This window comes from Xiphophorus hellerii, chromosome 12, assembly GCF_003331165.1.
Source record: "Xiphophorus hellerii strain 12219 chromosome 12, Xiphophorus_hellerii-4.1, whole genome shotgun sequence".
Classification (NCBI taxonomy): Eukaryota; Metazoa; Chordata; class Actinopteri; order Cyprinodontiformes; family Poeciliidae; genus Xiphophorus; species Xiphophorus hellerii.
Genome location: NC_045683.1, coordinates 13,789,010 through 13,808,643, shown reverse-complemented (window position 1 = coordinate 13,808,643; position 19,634 = coordinate 13,789,010). Strand labels below are relative to the sequence as shown.

Genomic DNA, 19,634 nt, shown 5'->3' with positions numbered 1-19,634 from the left:
ATCCATCCTGTCAACTGTGCTGCCATGTGAAAATGAAAAGATATCAAAGATGTTTTGCATGATCGGACGGTTTCAAAACAACCCCATAAAAAACACTTGCACACAGATTTACACGAATCAGCAAGCTCACACAAGATGTCCAAACAGACACAGAGATAGAGAATCACTGAACATGTATACAAAGAAAGCAAAGGCTGCCTGGGTTGGTGGTGGTGTTTCCTCCACCAGGGACGATAAATGTCAGTTCTCATCTTGTCATCATATGACCCCCTTGCACAGAGGATGGATGGAAATCCATGAATGGAGAGCAGCTGGGAGACATGGTGTCCTAGGGCTAAAATTAGCAATGAGTACTCCCTCAAGGTTTTGCAAGGACATACCGAGGACATGCAAACATGCGTGGTCATAACAATTGCATGAGCTTACACACCCCAACAAACCCCCACACAAATGTGTGTTCTTTCTGCCTTTGCGGCATGTATATTTTCAGCTTCATTATACATTTTTATTGGACAACTCTTGAATGTGGAGTTGATGGAAGATGTTTATTCACTTTTTTCTGAACTTTCATCTTGTCTCCACTTCTTACCAGTATTTTATCTCTGTTTACACCCTTACAGGAGATCTCAGACTATGACTTGCAGGAGTTAGTCATGAAGTCAATTGGCCGGCTGACTTTAGTTCGCCAAATGTTCCCGATGCCCCAGAACACAACTCAGCGCTGTGTCAAACACAACCACAGGATTAACACGTCCCTCTGTGACCCTAAAAGCCCTAAGGCTCAGCAGCTTGAGGTGAGTTCGTTTGGGGATTTGTCCAAAGTAATGATCAAAAAAATTCAAGTATACAACGAAGCATAAAATTATGAATCAGCAACTTTTTTAAGTTAGTGGATGGTGATTAGTGTTCCATGACCATTTTATTTATTTATTTATTTTTTTACGTTTTATTTTTTGTAATTAAATATGTTGACAAAATGTATTTGAGTGTTTAAGGTGCAGACCATCTATGTTCAATAGATGTAACATTATGGCCACCTAATGTGTTAATAACCCTTTTATTTAAAAAAAATATAGTCCCTACTTGTCGAGGCATTGCCTCCTTTATACTACTGATATAAGGGTGTGCTGTAGTATAATAGCAACAAATGTTAGCAATCGATTCCTCAAGTCCTGTAGGTTGTGAGTGTAAGTCTCTATGGATAAGTCTGATTTGTTTCCAGCGCCTCCCAAAGCTTAATTGGATTGAGAGTAAGGGAGCTTGGAGGCCAAGCCAACAACATAAAATGTTGTTGTCCTCTTCAAACCAATCTGAACCATTTTTGCTTTATGACAGAGAACATTATCCTGTGGAAAGAGACCACAACCATCAGACCATAGAGTTCCAATCAGGAGAACATGTGGTCTGTAGCAATGGTTGAGTAGATTGTATGTGTAAAAGTAACAGCATATTTGGCAGGACTCAATGTTTCCCAGCAGAACACCACACTTTTCTATAATACTACAAGGAATGGCAGTGTGTGTAGCAGATGAACGATCTGTGAGAGAGAAGTCCAGCAATACATTTTGTTCGCCACCAATCACATAGTTGGCAACAAAACTAGTTGTGACTGAAAATAGGCCAAAAATTTAACATTTGCTCGAAGAGTTTGGATTATTTTTAGATTGGAAATGGCCACTTTACTGAGTAGCAATTGTCTTAAACGTCATTCCAATTATTTATGAATTCTCCAAACTCTTTCCACTGTTTACAGTGAGGTGGTTAGCATGTATTATTGAGAAAAAATTGAGACAAAGCTAATCAGATCCGATGCAAAATATGTGAAACATGAGATGTACCACTGACACTGTGGGAGAGCCTGAATGAAAGCTGCTTTTGTACTATCAGGCTTAAACCAGAGAAGGCAACTTTTACCATGACACTGACCAAAAGCAGGAATAAGTACAGCACTAAACTGTCTATAGGATAACTTCCTAACTTAAACTTAAAACAATAACCTATCAGAACACTGAAGGGTAACATAAAGATGGTTTATATCCAGTTTGATTCAGCTTAAAAAAACAGGAATAACTTGCCAGCACTCTTGTATTTTATTATGACATATTAGCTTTCTTCTGGATTCAAAGGCTTTGGAATGAATAACAATTTGGTGATTTGACATTGATATTACTTGTAACTATGAGGCAAAACATTTATCGGTTTGGAAAGGTTAGTCCATTCTTTTTCTTTTGATTTGACCTGAAACAAATTTATTTACCTTTGTCCAAATAGTGAAAGTCTGTTTTTTGTGAGTGTATGTTTTTTTTTTTTTTTTAAATAAATCCCCTCAAGGCTGGCAGTACATAGGAATGGGTACATCAGCCATTGAGCTGCCATAAGATTGAATGGAAAAAAGGGAAAGGAGTCTTAGTTATGTGTTGAACTGAATTTTACAAACTTGTAAAATTCAGTTAATGTTCTCTTGATTGATGTTGTGACACAAGACTCCAGAGGAACGCGTGTGATGAAAGATGGAAATGTACCGGTGACAGAAAAGCGGTCATAATGTTTATGTGGATAGCTCCCTTTCAGTCTGATCCCATTTTATGCTTTCATCGACCATAATCATGACACAGATGTATGTCCCAATATATGGTTAGGTACATATTTCTTTTTTATGTGAATTTTAAACGAATTAAGGTAATTTATGCCTCCAAGGTTAATAAAGAGCTCTTGCTGTAAATGATGTGTGCAAATTAAACTTGCGTGTCCAAACATGAAACAAGATCTTCTCAAGGTTAATTAATAATGAAACCCTTTCAACATATCTATTATTTTAATGGGTAAAGGCTGTAAAGTTCAGTCTGCTGCTGAGGACTGAGCAAATCTTGTGTATTCCTGAATATTTACACATTTTTACATGGAACTGAACTGTTTGCAAGTATCCCTAGGTATAGTTAGTGGTTTACCTTAAAAAAGAAAATAGGGGATGGCAAAGAAATAAATGGGGCAAATGAAACAGGAAGTGGGCTGAAGTAACAGATCAGCTTCAGTCGAAGAGGGGCCCAATTTCACACTGCAATGAAGCACATCAACTCAAACTGACCACACACACACACACACACGCAGTATGTCTTAAATATGTCTTATATCATGAAAGTTTCATTTTTGCACTTATTTCAAAGAGTCAAACTCATATATAGATTCATTAAACATACAGTGCAGTATCTTCTAATTTTGATTATTATGATTTGCATATAAAACACAAAATTTCATGTCCCAAAAATTTAGAATATTGTCAAAAAATATATTATTGAAAACTTATGGTGTCAAATCCGAATCAGCCAACTAACTCAAAACACCTTCAAAGGTTTTCTGAGCCTCTGAATGGTCTCAGTCTGGGTCAATAGGCTACACAATGAGGGAGAAGATTGTTGATTTGTCAAATGTTCAGAGGAGTCATTAACGCCTGCCACAAGGAGGGTAAGACATAAAAGGCCATTGGTAAAGAAGCTGGTTATTCACAGAGTGATGTTGTGTAATAAGTGTGATAGGAAAAGGTGAACCAGCACCATTGACAGCCTGGAAAAGATTGTCAAGCCAAATCCATTCAAGAATTGCAGGAAGTTCACAAGAAGGGGGGTGAAACAATAGTCAGCACCTGCGGACAAATCCTACATATGGACAACAAGCGTCTTGCCTGTGTTTTGGAGAAAACAAAAATGAACTTAGTGATCCAACTTTTCTTTTTCAGATGATGGTAAAGTTTACTTTTGCAAATAAAGTTCCAACTGAATAATTGGTGTAAAACAGAAAGAAGTAAACAGTACAACACAAAGTCTAAATAAAATGGTTGTCATCAGCAAAGAAAAGTGTCCCACCTTTTCTGTTCACTGTGTTTCTAAAATGCCCAGTCAACATAGCCATCTGCCTGGAAATATTAGATCACTTCATGCTTCTTTCTGCTGACAAAGTTTTATGGAGATGCTAATTTAATTTTCAAGCAGGACTTTGCTCCTGTCCATTCTGCTAAAAGTACCAAAAGGCATTTTTGTTGAAAATATTCTTCATTTAATGATCTTATGTAATATTCTAATCTCATGAGAGATTGAGTTTTCACCTTAAAACCATTGTCCTCAAAATTACAGAAAATAGCAGCTTGAATGCGTAATGAATTACCGGTATGTGATTTTTATTTTCTGAAATGTGTTTAAGACTATATAAATAACATTTTCATGACATCCAAATTCAAAATGTACCTGTAAAGCATTTTTCATAATTTCCATAAGTGTGTAGAAATGTCTTAACATTCTAAGTTTAAAAAAGCAATAAAAAGTTCCAACATGAATAGGTAATACTTAGTAATGTGAGCCAACAGCGAGAATGACAGCGATCTAGAATGCATCTATTAGCCTGGGAATAAATTAAACCATGTCCCTCTATTTTTTTCAGAGAACCTTTATAGGTCTTGTATTCCTCAGTAAAAGGATACTGTGGTGCCCAAGAGCCTCATTTGCTGAGTCGTCTTTGTTGTTTTGAATGTTTCTGTCATACATACTGGCAGTAATGGTCTGTCTTGGCAGATACATGGTGAAGGGAGCTGTCATAACGTTTTGCATGAGATGACCCGTGTTACAACTCTGGGACATAGCAGCATACATCCTGATTAGCTAGTCTGTTCTAATGGTAAGAATAGTAATAAAAGTGCAATTTTCAGGTTTGACCCTTTTTGTATGGTTCCACTGTATCTCATTAGAGTACCTTTTCTTCCTTGTGAGTACAAAGCAAGCTTTCATTCAGTAAATCTATATATTTTAAGTCAAAGACATGTCTTTAGCTAAGCAAAAGGGATAGCAAAGTGGTCATTTTTATATGGTCATATCCTTTGAAGTTGTAAATACAAAGCTGTGCCTTTGTGTGTGTGTCCAAAACAAAGTAAGTAAGTGCCTGTTTTTGATGTATAAAATGGTCCCTTCTGAAATTATAGCTTTTATTTCTTTGATGCTATCATGTTCTTTTCTGAGTTTTCAAAAAGAGTAACATCTGCGTTTGTTTGCGTGTGTGAACAGATTCATCTTGTTTCGTCAGTCTATTTGGTGTCTTTCTCATTAACATGAGGACAAGAGGCTCAACAGATCAGTCACTCACAAATCGATTAAGGACTGAATGGACTGTCCTTGTTCCTTCTTGTTCTCTTTTGTACTTGTCTGAGTCAATGGCCTATTGGCAGTTAATGTAATTTTATTTGCATGTTTTTCTGTAGCTGTATGATTGTTAACATATAAGTATTTTTTTAATGGAAAATAGGGAATAAAAGAAAGCCACAGAAAAAGTTAAGATAACTTTGTGAAGACGAAAAACAGAGAAGTGATAGTCATATCTAAAAATGTATGTTTTATATTTTTTCTTTCAGGGGGTTTCTAAACTTCCAAAATCCCTTAATCCAATTCACTACCTAAATTTAATGATCATCAAAACATGGCACACGTACATATTCAAATGGGTTAATGGAAAGTAATAGATTTAATACCACTGTCAAGTAACTGTTACCTTCACCTGTTAAGAAAATGTATATATCAAAACCAACCTAAAAGAAATTTGACTTTGCACCATAGACATATCTGACACCTTGAAACAGGCCTCTGTCTCTTTAAGAACCTCCTACCCTTTCCGACACTCTTAATTTACCTCGTCATCACAACAATGCTTTTTTCATGGTGTTTCACAACTGTTCTTAGGAGCACTGTAACTTGTGTGATAAGCTCAGCAGACATACAGTTCCACCAGGTGTTTGCTAATTGCTGCTGGAGCTATGTGGTGGAGGGACGGACTAGGGGTGCTTTGTGGGGTAGGAGTTCAGCTATGGACTTTCGACCACCGAATGGCTATCAAGGGAGATTCAGGAACTTCTCAATTATGAATGAAGCAATACTTTGGCTATGTGTTTGATGAGGGAATAACAATATATCATTATACAAAGCTCAAAACACTGATTGTGCATAATATCCTCTTATAAATTATAGAAGATGATGGAATGTTTAATTTTGGCTCTTCATTGGGAGACTGTATGTCCAAACCATTCTAATTCACATCTCACACTAATCATTTTAAATGTGTGCTCATTTATTTCTTTGCAGATCACCAATCGTTACATCTATGATTCCGTTTTGTTGCTGGCCAATACCTTCCACAGAAAGTTGGAGGACAGGAAGTGGCACAGCATGGCCAGTCTGAGCTGCATCAGGAAGAACTCCAAGCCTTGGCAAGGAGGCAAGAGCATGCTGGAGACAGTGAAAAAGGTAGGGGTAACTGATAATGGAAAAAAGAAATTACCAATATTATGACTACAATAATTCACATGTTTTACGGTTAGCTCTTGAGGGTGCATGAATGCAGATGTGTGTTTATATATATATGTATATATGATTTGGAATGATGTATCAGCAAGACTATACCTCCTTAAGTCTTAGTTTCAGCTGGTGCTTAAAGTGTAGCCAAAGCGAACAGCAGGAGTCCAGGAAGAAAAGCTTTTTTAATTGATTTTTGCCACTGAAACATCTTTTATGGCTTTTCTAAATAATTTTAAATACCAAAATATGCAGTTTTTATTTCATGGACCAAATAAATGTATTACTAAAATTTTAAAAAAATCATTCATTCAGTGAACAACATCACTTTGTCATTATTTTCTAGAGCATCACTCATCATAGTGCATAGTTGGTTTTAGAACTTTTTTTAAACACTAGAATATTAATCACAGAAATAAAACAAAAACTTTTGTGTGATTGTGAGATATTTAGGTTACTAGCATTTTATATCTGTACATAGAAGAAAGTATTAAACTAATTCTAGATTGCAAAATACTTACAACCTGGTAATTTTTATTTCTTCTTGTTTCTGTACACTGAGAGGGAATATGGTGACCCAAAATTAGCTTGAGGAGATTTTCTGTGCGCCTGAAAAAAGAAAAATTAAGAAATCACAAGCAAGATTTGCTCTAATTTTAACTGTCTACAATATTTCAGTGGACAGTTGTGTCCAAACTTTTGGTCTGTACTGTACATGTAAGGACTGCTAATGCTAAATATTCATTCAAGACTGAATGTAGCTCTTGGATCCAAAAATGCATCTAAAGAAAAATAAAACTAATCACAAGTTACATTTCATTCAGTCTGGGTTTTGTTTGTTATTTGAAGTGGAATTTGAAATATGACACAGTAGACGTTTTGAGCCGTACCTCCATTCTCTTTATTCTCAATAAAAAAAACTATATCATTTGACACTTCATTTGCAGCAGATAATTTTATTTATTTATTTTTTGTATTTTAACCTTAAGTTTAAAGTAGTTATTGGCAATTCTTCCATCACAGTTAAATTCAATTGGATAGATGCCCTCTGTTTTGATATTGATATAAAAATGACTCGAGGGACAGTACTTTGACTGAATGATGAAGCCAAGTGAAATTCTAATTCAGAATTAGTGTCAGAAAATAATAAATGTGTTGCAATGGCTTTCATATCCATCTTTGTGTTTCACCTTGAGATCAGGCTGGGTTTGGCAAGACTTTCATCAGCAAATTTCTGGCTGTTTAACCAAGCCTGATGACTGTCTCAACAGAGATGTGTTAAAAAGCCCAAAGTGGTGATAGAGTTTAGTTCAGCAGTCTGGCATCGGTTCCATTTTGCTGTGTATCAGCAGTGTTTTTTACTCACTGTGCATGCCTGGGTGTTTAATCAGTGTTTTGGTTTGTGAGGGCATTATGATAATGATGAATACTAATTTGCACTTGCTGATGAGGGGCTCTATTGATGTTGCTTTTTGGTTTCTATTGACAAATTCAGAGTGGGGAACAAATTGAAGCAGGTGAAATTGCTCCTCTTAGCCTAAATTATGTGTTACATTTGTGCTGTTGGCAGACTGTCATTGCTTTAGATATTGCTGCCTTTCAGTCTCAGTAACTCCAGCATTTTAGATTTGGGATTCCTGTCAACATTTCCTCACCATTGGGGAAGTACAGAAAGCGCTGTGATAAAACATAAGGTTTTCAACAAGCTTCAATGATTGTTATTGAAAATACTTTGATGATATGTAATTTCACTTTTTTTTTTTTTTTACCCCAAACAACTTTAAAGGATATAAAACATGTCCAGTCCTTTTTTTCCCTTTGTGGATTTATCAGTATAAATTCCAGTAAGAACAATATATAATTTGCATAGAATTTTAAAATTGTACTCATATAACACATCAACATTTTTTGATGTATTACATCAATCATATAAATATGAAAAATAATAAATATTGATCTGGTCATTAGCAGGACTCAGGAGAACGAGACTGCATACCGATGTATTATACTTATATTATACATCTATATGTCTATGAATTTTGTCAATATATATTTTTTAAATATATTTAAACATATGTAAAACCATTGTATGTTTACCTGATAACTAGATAAATTAGCTGTCTTGAATTCTAACAGTTGTGAGCCAACCTAAACTGCATGTAAATTTAAAGCCAGAAATCAAAACCTAATGACAAGAAGATATAAAGAACCGGAATTCAACAACAAAGAAATCAGAAATTGGATTTTCTTTTTCATAAAAATATTGACCACAAGTCTGGGTCTAAATAAAACTAATCACACATGGCCTAGAGGAGGGCTCCTCAGATCCAGGGTTTGAGGGGCATTGACCTGCAGGTTTTAGATGCATCACTTCTTCAACACACTTGAGTCAAATAAACAGGTCATTTAGCAGGGCTCTGGAGAACTTGACTGCACAGTGAGGAGGTAATGCAACCATCTGATTCACTTTGTTGGACCAAGGACACATCTAAAACCTGCAGGACTGAGGACTAGATTTGAGGATCGATGGCCTGCAATATCAGAATATGAACAGAACAATATATTCTGACAGAAATGCTCACTGCAGATTTTGCATCAAAGATTAATTTGAGCAATCTTGTTTAGAAAAATCAGACAAATAAGAGAGCACACAAGAACGATATTAGAAAGAGAACATGGGGGATGCACAAAAGCTTTGACATCAGTATGGTTCCCTTATTAAAACAGAAGATGGCATCTTTGAGTTTTCTTAGATGCACAAAGGTTAATCATCTTTTAATTATGTCAGATGATGTTTGGCTGAAGTCCACCCAGACAATACATATAGACATTATTCTTTTCTGAACTATAATAAGTCTGAAAAATGACTTGATCCTTTTCTGTGTACTGAAGCCCACCTCTGATTGTGTCAGTGTCATAGGTGGTTGTGAAATCTTTTACAACCACAACTGAAAAATAAAATAATCTTTTATTTTCAGTGTTTGAGAAAAAGTCCAATGTCCAGATGTCTTTGTGTGCAACTGCTGTTAATCAGATTATTCAATATCCTGCAAGATACACGGGAGACAATGAGTGCCTACCAAATGCATAGTCAGACCTCTGCACCCTGTGCACTGTTGTTTTTTCATCTGTGTTGGAGAGCCCTAAAGCTCTTCACTTCCATGTTCTTATCCAAACACATTAAAGAAAATGGATGAGAGTAAATAATCCACTTCATCCATTGTAATGCCTGCCTTCACACTATGTCCCCATCTGCAGAAAGCAGCATAAACAGTTTCTGAATGTACATCTATTGTCACCGGGTAAACCTTTGGCTTCTGAACTAGAAAGACTTAGCCCCAATGAATAGCAAATGAAGGGGGTTGGCCCAATGCCCGTCAATCACTCTACAAAATAAAGATAATACCGCTCTGTTTTCTTTAGCCTGTAAAACAACAAACATAAAAGCAGGCCACATTCAGAACATTTCTTGAAGGCTTTGTACTTATTATTAAAAGGTGAAATGATTTGTTTAAAATGTACACAAACGTTGCCTGAAAAACTGGGTCAGCTTATCTCTGTTAGCGTATTAGTATTCATTTGAATTAGTTGTTGTAGTGAATATGAACAATAAATGGTTAAATGTCACAGCGAAATTGCCCAACACAAAACATATAGATGTAAAATGGTTAATATTATGAAATAATCCAACATGAAAGGACATTGTCTGTTGTGCTTGCAGTTTGGAGTGAGTGGTCTTACCAGTTTCTTGGAGTTCACTGACAATGGCAGTAATCCCAACATCTTCTTTGAAATCCTGGGAACAAATTATGGAGAGGACAGGGGCCGAGGAGTCAGCAGGGTAAGTAGTTAAAACAGATTATATCAAAGTCACATACACAGTGATTTCAGCATTTTATTGTCCCGTTTATTTATTTATTTATCTACAATTTTAAGTGCTATGAATAAATGAATCCAAGACGGAATAAAATCCATCAGCTGTAAAGAAATTAATTGATTACTTTCCTTATTTCACTGTCTCCCTTGATCCTAATTGTTTTGGGTTTTTGTTGGGTCAAGTACAATGACTTCAGCTGCAGCAGCTTTCATTCTGTTAAGAGCAATGGTAATTAGATGCCATTTTAAATGACATTTTGTAATGGTGATGGTTGCATAATGACTGCATAATGAATTTTAACAAGCCTCATGAAAGACTTTCTTTCTCCTTGCAACCACATAAATTGCCATAACAGAGTATTCAATGATTTTGTCTTTGTGTGTTTTAACTATTTTGTTTATGGTGGTCTTTAGTATTTATAAGGGATAATAAATGTATAATTAGTGATCAGCATTGTAAACTGTAAAGGATAACTTTTTAAATTATAGTTTTTACCCTGATAATAACATGTACAGTATTATACAATTTCAAATCACAACATATAGTAATTGTAGGTGTTCGCAGTTATATCCAGTGATGGCATAGTTACTTTGAAAAAGTAACTTTAATCAGATTACTGATTACTCCTTAATAGAAACATGTTCGATTACTCGTTACTGAAAAAAGTGGTCCGACATCAGTAACGCTTTACTTTGTTATATGTGGTGTTGTTAAGTAACATCATCAGTTGCTAAGTAACGCCAGGTCACATTGTGAGTGATTTCTGTCCTTACATTGTTTATTTGTCTACTTGACAAGGCATTGAACTGGGCGCAAGGGTGCAGGCACCAAGCCACACCATTTGCTCGGCTTGCATAAGCTCATCACAAATGCCAAAGTTGACAAAAGTTGGACAAAAACACACACTTCTCTGATGCTCACATGCACGTGGATGCCTACAAAAATCCGTTTCTGTACTAAATGCAACCAAAAAGTTGCAAAGTTGGCAAAAGTAGGCTAACTATTGTGAAATGTAGCCCTCTCTGACTATTGTCGTGGTAGAAAAGATCGGTTTTATACATAAGCATGGACTGATTGTCTATCAATCTGCATACCCCTAAAAATAACCCTCACTCCCAAGGCAAGGTCACAAGTAGAAACACTGCTTACTCTATCTTCTGTTTTGGAAATAAGTAAGTTAGTAAGGATCTTTTAGAGTTTTTCCTCTTATAAAAACTCTTCAAATTGTCTAAGTTGAATTCTTCAATAAAACAACAGAAACAATTATACTGCTGGTTGCAGGCAAATAATTGTCATATATGGGGAAAAAAAAGACATTTGCTTATGCTCAGTATGTACATTAACATACCACAGATATACAGTGTACAAAGAGAGGCAATCAAAAATTAACTTGTTGTCTCTACCAGAAGAATCATTTTAGATATCACAGGACTGTGATTATGGATAATGTGGGGAGACACCAACATAACAGAGCATTCCATCACAGACAAAATTAATCTCTGAAGCATAGTATAATTACATTAAAGTAAAATTCCCTAATCAGAGAGCATAATTGCTTCTGAGGGAATTAAAGCAGTCTTTGCACAGCTTTTGTGCTGCCGTGTCCATAAATGCTCTTTTGTCCATCAGTGGGATTCAGTTCAATTCTAGTGATGCTGATGTTCTCATTTAGTCCACTTTTTATATATTGTAGGGTTTAGATTTTTCAGTCTTGATGTTTTTCAAATTATTTTTTGTGACTTTCTTTCTAATATTAAAATATGTGAACTATATATGGTGAGAGAAAAAAAGTAAATAAGTTCTGTACTTTAGCTTTAATAAAAACCCTGACAAGTCAGTGACTTATATTTATTATGTTTAATTTTTGTGCAGTTCAGTTTCCCTAAAGATAGATTCATATTTAACATATTTTTTCTATTTCATGCTGTAGGCTGCATCATCTTTCTGTGTCTCTCTGGTTGCCTTTAATCCATATTCTTTCTAGCATTTGTGCTTCTTAAATAAAAACATGCTAAACTGTTGAAAAGGGTCTGGCTGACACTATTAAGGATATGCATGAAGTCTTAATAATGTAATTAACTCCATATTATTCTGAGTACAGTGGTTAACGTGAGTCTTTTTTCTATCTCTCAGTATTGTTTTGTCTTCTCTTTGAGGCCTTTTTATTCCTTCTGAGAGTCTCATTAATGACTAGCATGCAGACAAGCTTTTATTTTCTCCCATCTCACCTTAATTAAGACACTGAGTAACTCAAACCTTTCCCTTTTATCTTTTCTGGATTTTTTTTTAACTTAGTCTTTTCGCTTTCTTGCCATTTGGAGAATTGTCCTTTCTTTCAAAGTGACCAGCCGTTTAAGTGACATTTATTCTCAACCATACTTCAGGAACGCTGTCTAGTATAATGATAATGACAAAAAACCTGAGAAGTCATAAATAATATTCCTGCATGGCGTTTCATGCTTTCTGGTTCATTAGCTTCTGTGGCTATATAAAGGAGATGATATGGTTCTCTGTATACACCTGGAATCATTGCAGAGCATTACAGATATTACAGAGTGGTGATAAGCTTGTCAGGTCTAATTGCATTGTCTACTTTCTTAAAAGGACTTTCAAGAAAAAAAAAACAGTATTATGTACTTCATAGCTTGTGCAATAAAAGTGCTGAGAATATATGAAGAGATGAACAGAACGCATTAGTTAAGCGAGGAAAGCTAAAACGTAACAAGCAGAATATAGCCAGAAAGGATATAGATGGCAGTCTGTTCAATAGAAAGAGGTGGAAGCTATGGGCCAAAACGAGTGGCTTAGGGTGATTTCACACTTGATAGTCAGGTAGACTTGTTTCGATTGGTTTCAAGGATTGCAACATTTGATACATTTTCAGCTGGTGTGGTTCACTTTCACACATCACAGTGTCAAATGAACCAAACTCTAGAAAAAGCTGTTCCCCCATCTTGCCTGTGGTGATGCTGCACAAAGAACCACTGAAGGAAAGACACTAAAGCTCTGAAGAAGACATGAACACAACTTTCTTTTTCACAAAATGTAGACAAAAATGTATTGGTGTTGGATTTTAACAATTATAGGACTTCTCTGTTGTCACTGGTAAAAGACCACAACCATTTGTACCATTATGGTGCAAATGGTTCTTGTTGTATTTAGCCAGAATGCCCTGCACTATAGTTTGCTTTCTGCTTTTGGAGTGGTCTTTGTTCTGCTTGGAATTCACATGTGATGCTTTAGAAATGTGCCAGAGTTCACTTCAACCAAACCGATATTTAGGTTTTTAGGCAAAGCAGAGTTAGCTTTTTTGATCCGGATCAGAGTTCAATTGTTCATTCACACCTGATCAAACAAACCAGGATATTACATTCCAAGTACCATACATTTACTTTTTGTGTACCAATTATATATTTGGCCAATTGAACACCAACTGTCCTTGCTGGCAATGTGTAATGGAGAAGATGTACATCAATGCATGTCTGTAGTGCTACCTATAAAGTGTGAGCTACATTTACAGCTCCAACTCAAACTAAACATTCACTAAAACATTGAAGCCCTTCGCCATTTACAAGTACTTGTTTAGGGGATTGGCTAAGGACCAGATATAAAATAAAAAAATCAGAATACACAAAGTTGTTCATCTTACAATCACAAACTTGTTTTTTTTGTGTGTGTGATTTTATGTAATAAGCCAATACACATTACTGCATAATTTCCTAATTAGAACAGGAACATTCTCCACAATGTCACACATATTCTCTAATCATGAGATATCCGGGATGCAGCTGTAAAGCCCAGCTGTAACATCTAAGATCAAGAGAACATAATTCTCTTCTTATTTAAGTCAAATTACACAAGGAAAAACACTACAGAACCAAATTAAATATTGTAAAGTATAATGTAATAACAAGACAGTGTGATTTACAAGATTTGGAACGACTTTAGTCTCATAAGAAAAAAGTATTTGAAGGTATTTAAAAATATTACATTTAAGGCAGAAAAATTAGACAGAATGATTAGCTTGGTAGTTTACAATAATCAAATAATATTTAAGGTAAATCTATAAGGTACATACTCAAAGTTTAAAAAAAAAAAAAGATAATAGAGAAAAAATACCTCGAAGGAAAAAATATATTATTTCTCTTTTATCCATCATATTAGGTAGATTAGTATGAAAATTTATTCACTAAGTCTTTCCTACTTCAGGCAACGTTGGGGGATTGGAAAATAGTTGTAGTGGGATAAAAGGGAGTGAAAGCAGTAAAGGGTAGGGATAAAGAACATGATTGATTTAAGTAAACAGCATTTGTAGGAATTTGTCCTGTTTCATAATCTTTCCATCACTTCTTCTCACTATGCTATACATTTAGCCATTGCTGATTTTCAAAAATTAAAATAAGATTGTGATATTTTTATTTTGTGCTGTTAGTTAATTAAAAATATGATGTCAAACATACTGTATTTTAAACCTCTCCAAGGTAGTGACAATGGTAGGAATATGTTCTGTGGGTTACTGGTCTGAATACCCGTCGTGTCAGTCATGGCCTTATGCATGGCAGCCTTGCTTCTATCAGACCACCACAAAGTAGTCTACAATACAGTATCGGCCATTTTAAACTTTAAATAATTACTGGAGAGCTTATTCGTCCTTTTTGGACTTTGGCAGTTTTTTTGTTTTATCTTTTACAAGTCTTACTGTGAAAAAGAGTTTTTTTTTTAAGGGTTTTTTTTTGTAACTAAATTTAGCTAAGTCATAAAAATAACATCAATCCTTTTCTTCACTTTTTAATTTAAACAATAGAAGAAGGACAGAGGTGCTGCTTGCGTTGCACTTTGAAATGTGCTTCCTGGGAATTTTAAATTTATGCAAAGAGTAAGACATTTTGTTTAATCAGGAGTTAGCTGAGCCACTGGGATATCAGCAGTTAAGCCTGGTGAAACGGCGCTCTATCTGATCAGTCTTGTTCTCACACAAGACACCGGCTTTGAACGTTGTCAAAAAATCTATACAAAAACCAGGCCATGCTATGTAGCATGATTGAATAAATGAATTGTGGGTTTTTTTGTAACAGAACAATTTTCTTACAACATAAACCAAAGAATGACACAAATATTGATGTTCTTATTTAACCCTTTGTCAAATGACAGTGAAGGAATTTTACCAAAATATACAGACAATTTTTAAGATTTTTTTTTTTTATCCCTTTTATTCTATAAATGTAAACACTGGACACAAAATTAAAAAAAAATTAACTGTTGGGAACTCATAAATACTTGAAGCATTTTTGACTTATACTTTATTAATATTGAAGACAGCAATTTATATTCAGATTGACCAAAGAAAATTTGACGTTGGATGCTAATTGAAGGAGGACAAATTGCCTCCGGTGGACTTGAATTGGCTCAAGCATGAAAGCATAGGTGAATATATTTTTTAAATGTGAGGAAATTTTTTTTAAAAACGTCAAAAAGAACCAGAAAGATGAGAGGTAATGGGAGCAGTGAAAGCAAATGAATGAAGCAAGTAAGAATATGCAGAGGAGTGAGAGGCGGATTTTTTTCATAGTAAATCCATGGGGAAATTCATGTCATTTTGGCGAAAAAACAAAAACATCCGTTGTGTAAACATTTTAGTTAACACCCTACAGTCACCCGGCAGCCAGTTACTTTGTTTGTTCAGAAAAGTCAGGAGAAGCTTTATTCCCCAGGTGCAACACAGTCAGTGCTGTCTAATGACAAATCAAGTTTACTGATATGGCATAATCGAGTTCAAACCCACTAATTGTAAAGTACATTGTCTACATGTACATATGTGTACATACAGCTAAAATCAGATATTCATATAAATTGTTTAAGAAAAAAAAATTCTATCTGATATTAAATCAGACCTAACCTTTCCTGTTTGTTGCATTTTTTTCCCCACCAAAATTATTTGTTTGTTTAATGCCAGAATAATAGATTTTTTAAATAATTTTTACAATTTTCTTCAAATTCAGAAGTGTAGATACATCTTCGTAGTAATCAGTATAATTTTCTTTTAAACAGTAAAACTGTGGTCAAATGTTTTAAGCATGTTTTTACAAGGTTCTGCATCAGTTGGGGTGACTTCTCAGATTTAAGAGCTATTCCTTTTTTAACCAAATGTTACAGTGATTCCTGTGGTGATGGCCATCAGCTTTGCTATCCACTCAGACTCTGCACTGTTGGTAGCCAAAACAGGCTCTGACTTGAAAGCCAAGCACTTATTTTATGTTAAATGTTTTTTATTTTTACTTATTTTCTAGAGATCCGTTTTTATTTTAACATTACATTTTTTTTGTAAATTTTGATATGATGATTTGTAAAAGAAACAAAAGGGTGAGAATTTTTTTATAGGCATTGTGATAATTTAAGTGTATGTAAACTTCTCGATTTAAAGAGAGTAAAAATATTTCCTGAATGAATTTTTCCCTAATTGTTAGCAAACAGAAATAATTTTTATAAGCATCCCATTAAACATTAAGTCATAGATTGTTCATTGGTCCTTAAATATTGTTTAAAATGTTCTGATGCAGTTGGCACAGTCAGTCTGACACCCTTTATCGCGATATACACTATATAAAAGCAGAAGGTGTTCTTCATAGAAGTGACTGGATTTAATGTCCCACAAAATTCACTTAATTTACTCACATTGGGTCCCAGCATTCATGAGAAAATAGGAAACGGTGTGTCAGCAGCTTTCTAACCCATTCTTTATGTTTCTACCACAAGCACTTACTCTAGCACAATAACGATGCTATTTAAGCACCAATCTCTCAGCTGGGTCAAAAGAAAGAACTGCTTTTGTCAGGTGCTGCGGAGACAGGATGATGAGGACCAACAACCATTTAAAATGTTGTGTGCTATATTTAAAACTTGTGAGATGCTTTGATTTTTTAACTCTGAAAGTTATAACAAAAAAATGTGTATACACAGACTGTATATATTTTTGCTTTAGTCAAAAGCAAAATACCAATTGAGCACAAAGAGGAACTGATGAATGTAGAGCCAGAGGAGGGAGAGAAAATGTTGTCACTCTTTGGCCACTCTCCTATATTTTGGATTGACGTACGAATGAAATGAGTGATTAATGGATGGTAGAATTATGTATACAAGGAAGGTTAAAAGGGAAAGCTTATTGCCTGTGGCCTGGTAGCAATCTCTACAAACCTGACAGCAGAGAGTGACTGAGATTAGTAGCCAAAGAGGCAGAGAGCTACCTGACACAAAGGTTGTGTCCTTGTGCCTAAACAAACCATAGTTTTACCAGCAGGACTAACTGGCCAAGAGATAGAAAAAGGGGCGGTCCTCACTCAGCCAAAACTGTGAGGTGGGAGAGGTGCATAATAGATTCACAAGATTGACCATAAATTACCAGACATAGAAGGAAAAGAACTTTTAATCATATAATATATAGGTAAGTGCTAAATGCTGTAAGTCAGAGAAAGAACCAGAATTGCATGTTACTGTTCTAATAAAGAAAAAGAAAACAAGTGATGCTTGGTGATTATTTTAGTTCCTTTTGAGAACAACTGTGATACTTTTTTTGCATAATTCAAACTTCAGACAAATACTCTGAAGTGGCTGTTTGTAAGTTTAGGACTACAAAATGCCACTTCATTTCAGGAAAGTACAATAAGAAACACTAATGACAATAGGCCTTTGCTGCTCGGGCATATTATCTTTTAAAAATAAAATAACCTTGTGAAATGGCATAGAAAAAGACTAATGGATGTGATTTGGGAATAAAGAGGTTCTAAGTAAATGACGGAATATATATTTTTAAATATCCTTTGTATTTGCATTTCAGTTTGACTCATTTCCACTTTTCCACTTCTCTATGCTAAACTTAAGCGTAGAACATAAGTTTACCAGAAATTGTTTGTTTTTTCCTTTTTCTTTTTTTTTTTTTACATGTCTCTTTCTCCATTTTTCTCTGAACGCTAACAATTACCCTCTTCACTCATCCACTAAATAATCAGTAAATATTGGCCATAAACTTATTAAAAACACCAACCAATTATCCCCCTTATGATTACAAAGACCTCATTCACACCATGATTTTTTTTTTCATTACATACGCTTTACTCCTGCCATAATGAGATTTTCCCCAGGTGGCAGTTAACACTCACAGACCAAACTCTCAGGTGTTTCTTTTGGTGTTAGGTGAGGGCATTATTACCTTATAGGAGTCATTTTAGAAGGAAGAACTGATACATTTATGCTTCATCTCACAATACAGACTTTGATTCTGGCCTTTGCCTTTGTGTGTCTGTATAGCATTCTGCAACCAAAGTTCACTGCTGAAGAAATTATTATAAAAATTCAGATCTGATTGTGTCAGTTTTTACAAGTTCACAAGACACCATCTGCAAATGTTTACAATTAAGCAAATTGTTTTAATTTCAAAATTCAAAAAAGCAAATTATAACAATTTGCTTATGTATACATTGTATAGTGCTATAATAATAAAACTAATAATAAATATTTTCACTTCCGGTTGTTGGATTGTGGCAGGAGGGAAGAATAAATAGGAGATATGAAAATTAGAGCTGTTAATCATATAATATTAACTGCAAATTGCAACATCAGCGGTTGCAATTTGTCCAGAAGTACGCTCCCCTTATCTAGAGGAACTCAACTGCTATTTAACACTAAAGATTTATTGACGATTTATTGATTTTATGTTCAATTCAATTATATTTTAACATTTAACCAGTATCAATTATATTGTGGTTCAGCATTTGTTTCCATGTTGGTGGATGTGTCTAATTTACTGAATAATTAAGTTTTTGTTCCTCAGTTGTTTTTTTTTATCCATTATGTTCCTGTTCATTGAGTTGTACTGTTGTCCCTTCTGACCTCCCCTTTTCATAGCTGTTCTTACTTGACTTTCTTGGTTGTCCTTCTTGTCTGTCTTTTGCTCTCCCTCACTTCGTCTCTGCCAGCATGGCCTGCAGGCTTTCAGCAGCATTACAGCGTGTAAACCTCGGATTACAGCAGCTAGGAGTACATGCCTCTGTGGATCGCACATACACAATTGCGTGAACATGTACTGTACTCACCCACATACCGTCCACACACACACACATGCAAGTTTGTATTTCTACCCATATTAGGAGTTTGTATTGACTTCCATTTATTTTAGTAACTGCAATTTTGCTCAATCCTGACATTTTCTCTAACCCTTACCATGACTAGTTTATTTGTTACCCTAACTTTAATCAAAACTTAATGCACTCCTTACCTCGAAACCTAACCCGTAACCTTAAACTAGGAGAGCCACAGAATTAGGCTTTGGTCTCCATAACACCTATCAGTCTTCTGGATTTTAGTGAATATGCCAGAAATGGTCCTAAATAGGATGGTTAAACAACCACACAGAAATACTCTTGTCATTGAAACAGGGC

General features: G+C 35.0%; 1 protein-coding gene across 4 annotated transcripts in view; it reads left to right on the top strand.

Annotated features, from left to right (window-relative positions):
* grid2 (glutamate receptor, ionotropic, delta 2) overlaps positions 1-19,634 on the top strand; it is a 453,461-nt gene that overhangs the window by 295,060 nt on the left and 138,767 nt on the right. For all 4 annotated transcript variants that reach the window (XR_004341186.1, XM_032578330.1, XM_032578331.1 and 1 more), the window contains exons 6-8: positions 621-794; positions 6,117-6,278; positions 10,048-10,167. Coding sequence is in view for 3 of the 4 variants with exons in the window: in XM_032578330.1 (XP_032434221.1) it covers positions 621-794; positions 6,117-6,278; positions 10,048-10,167 (456 nt within the window). In the remaining variant the exon portion in view is untranslated. The remainder of the gene's footprint in view (positions 1-620; positions 795-6,116; positions 6,279-10,047; positions 10,168-19,634) is intronic.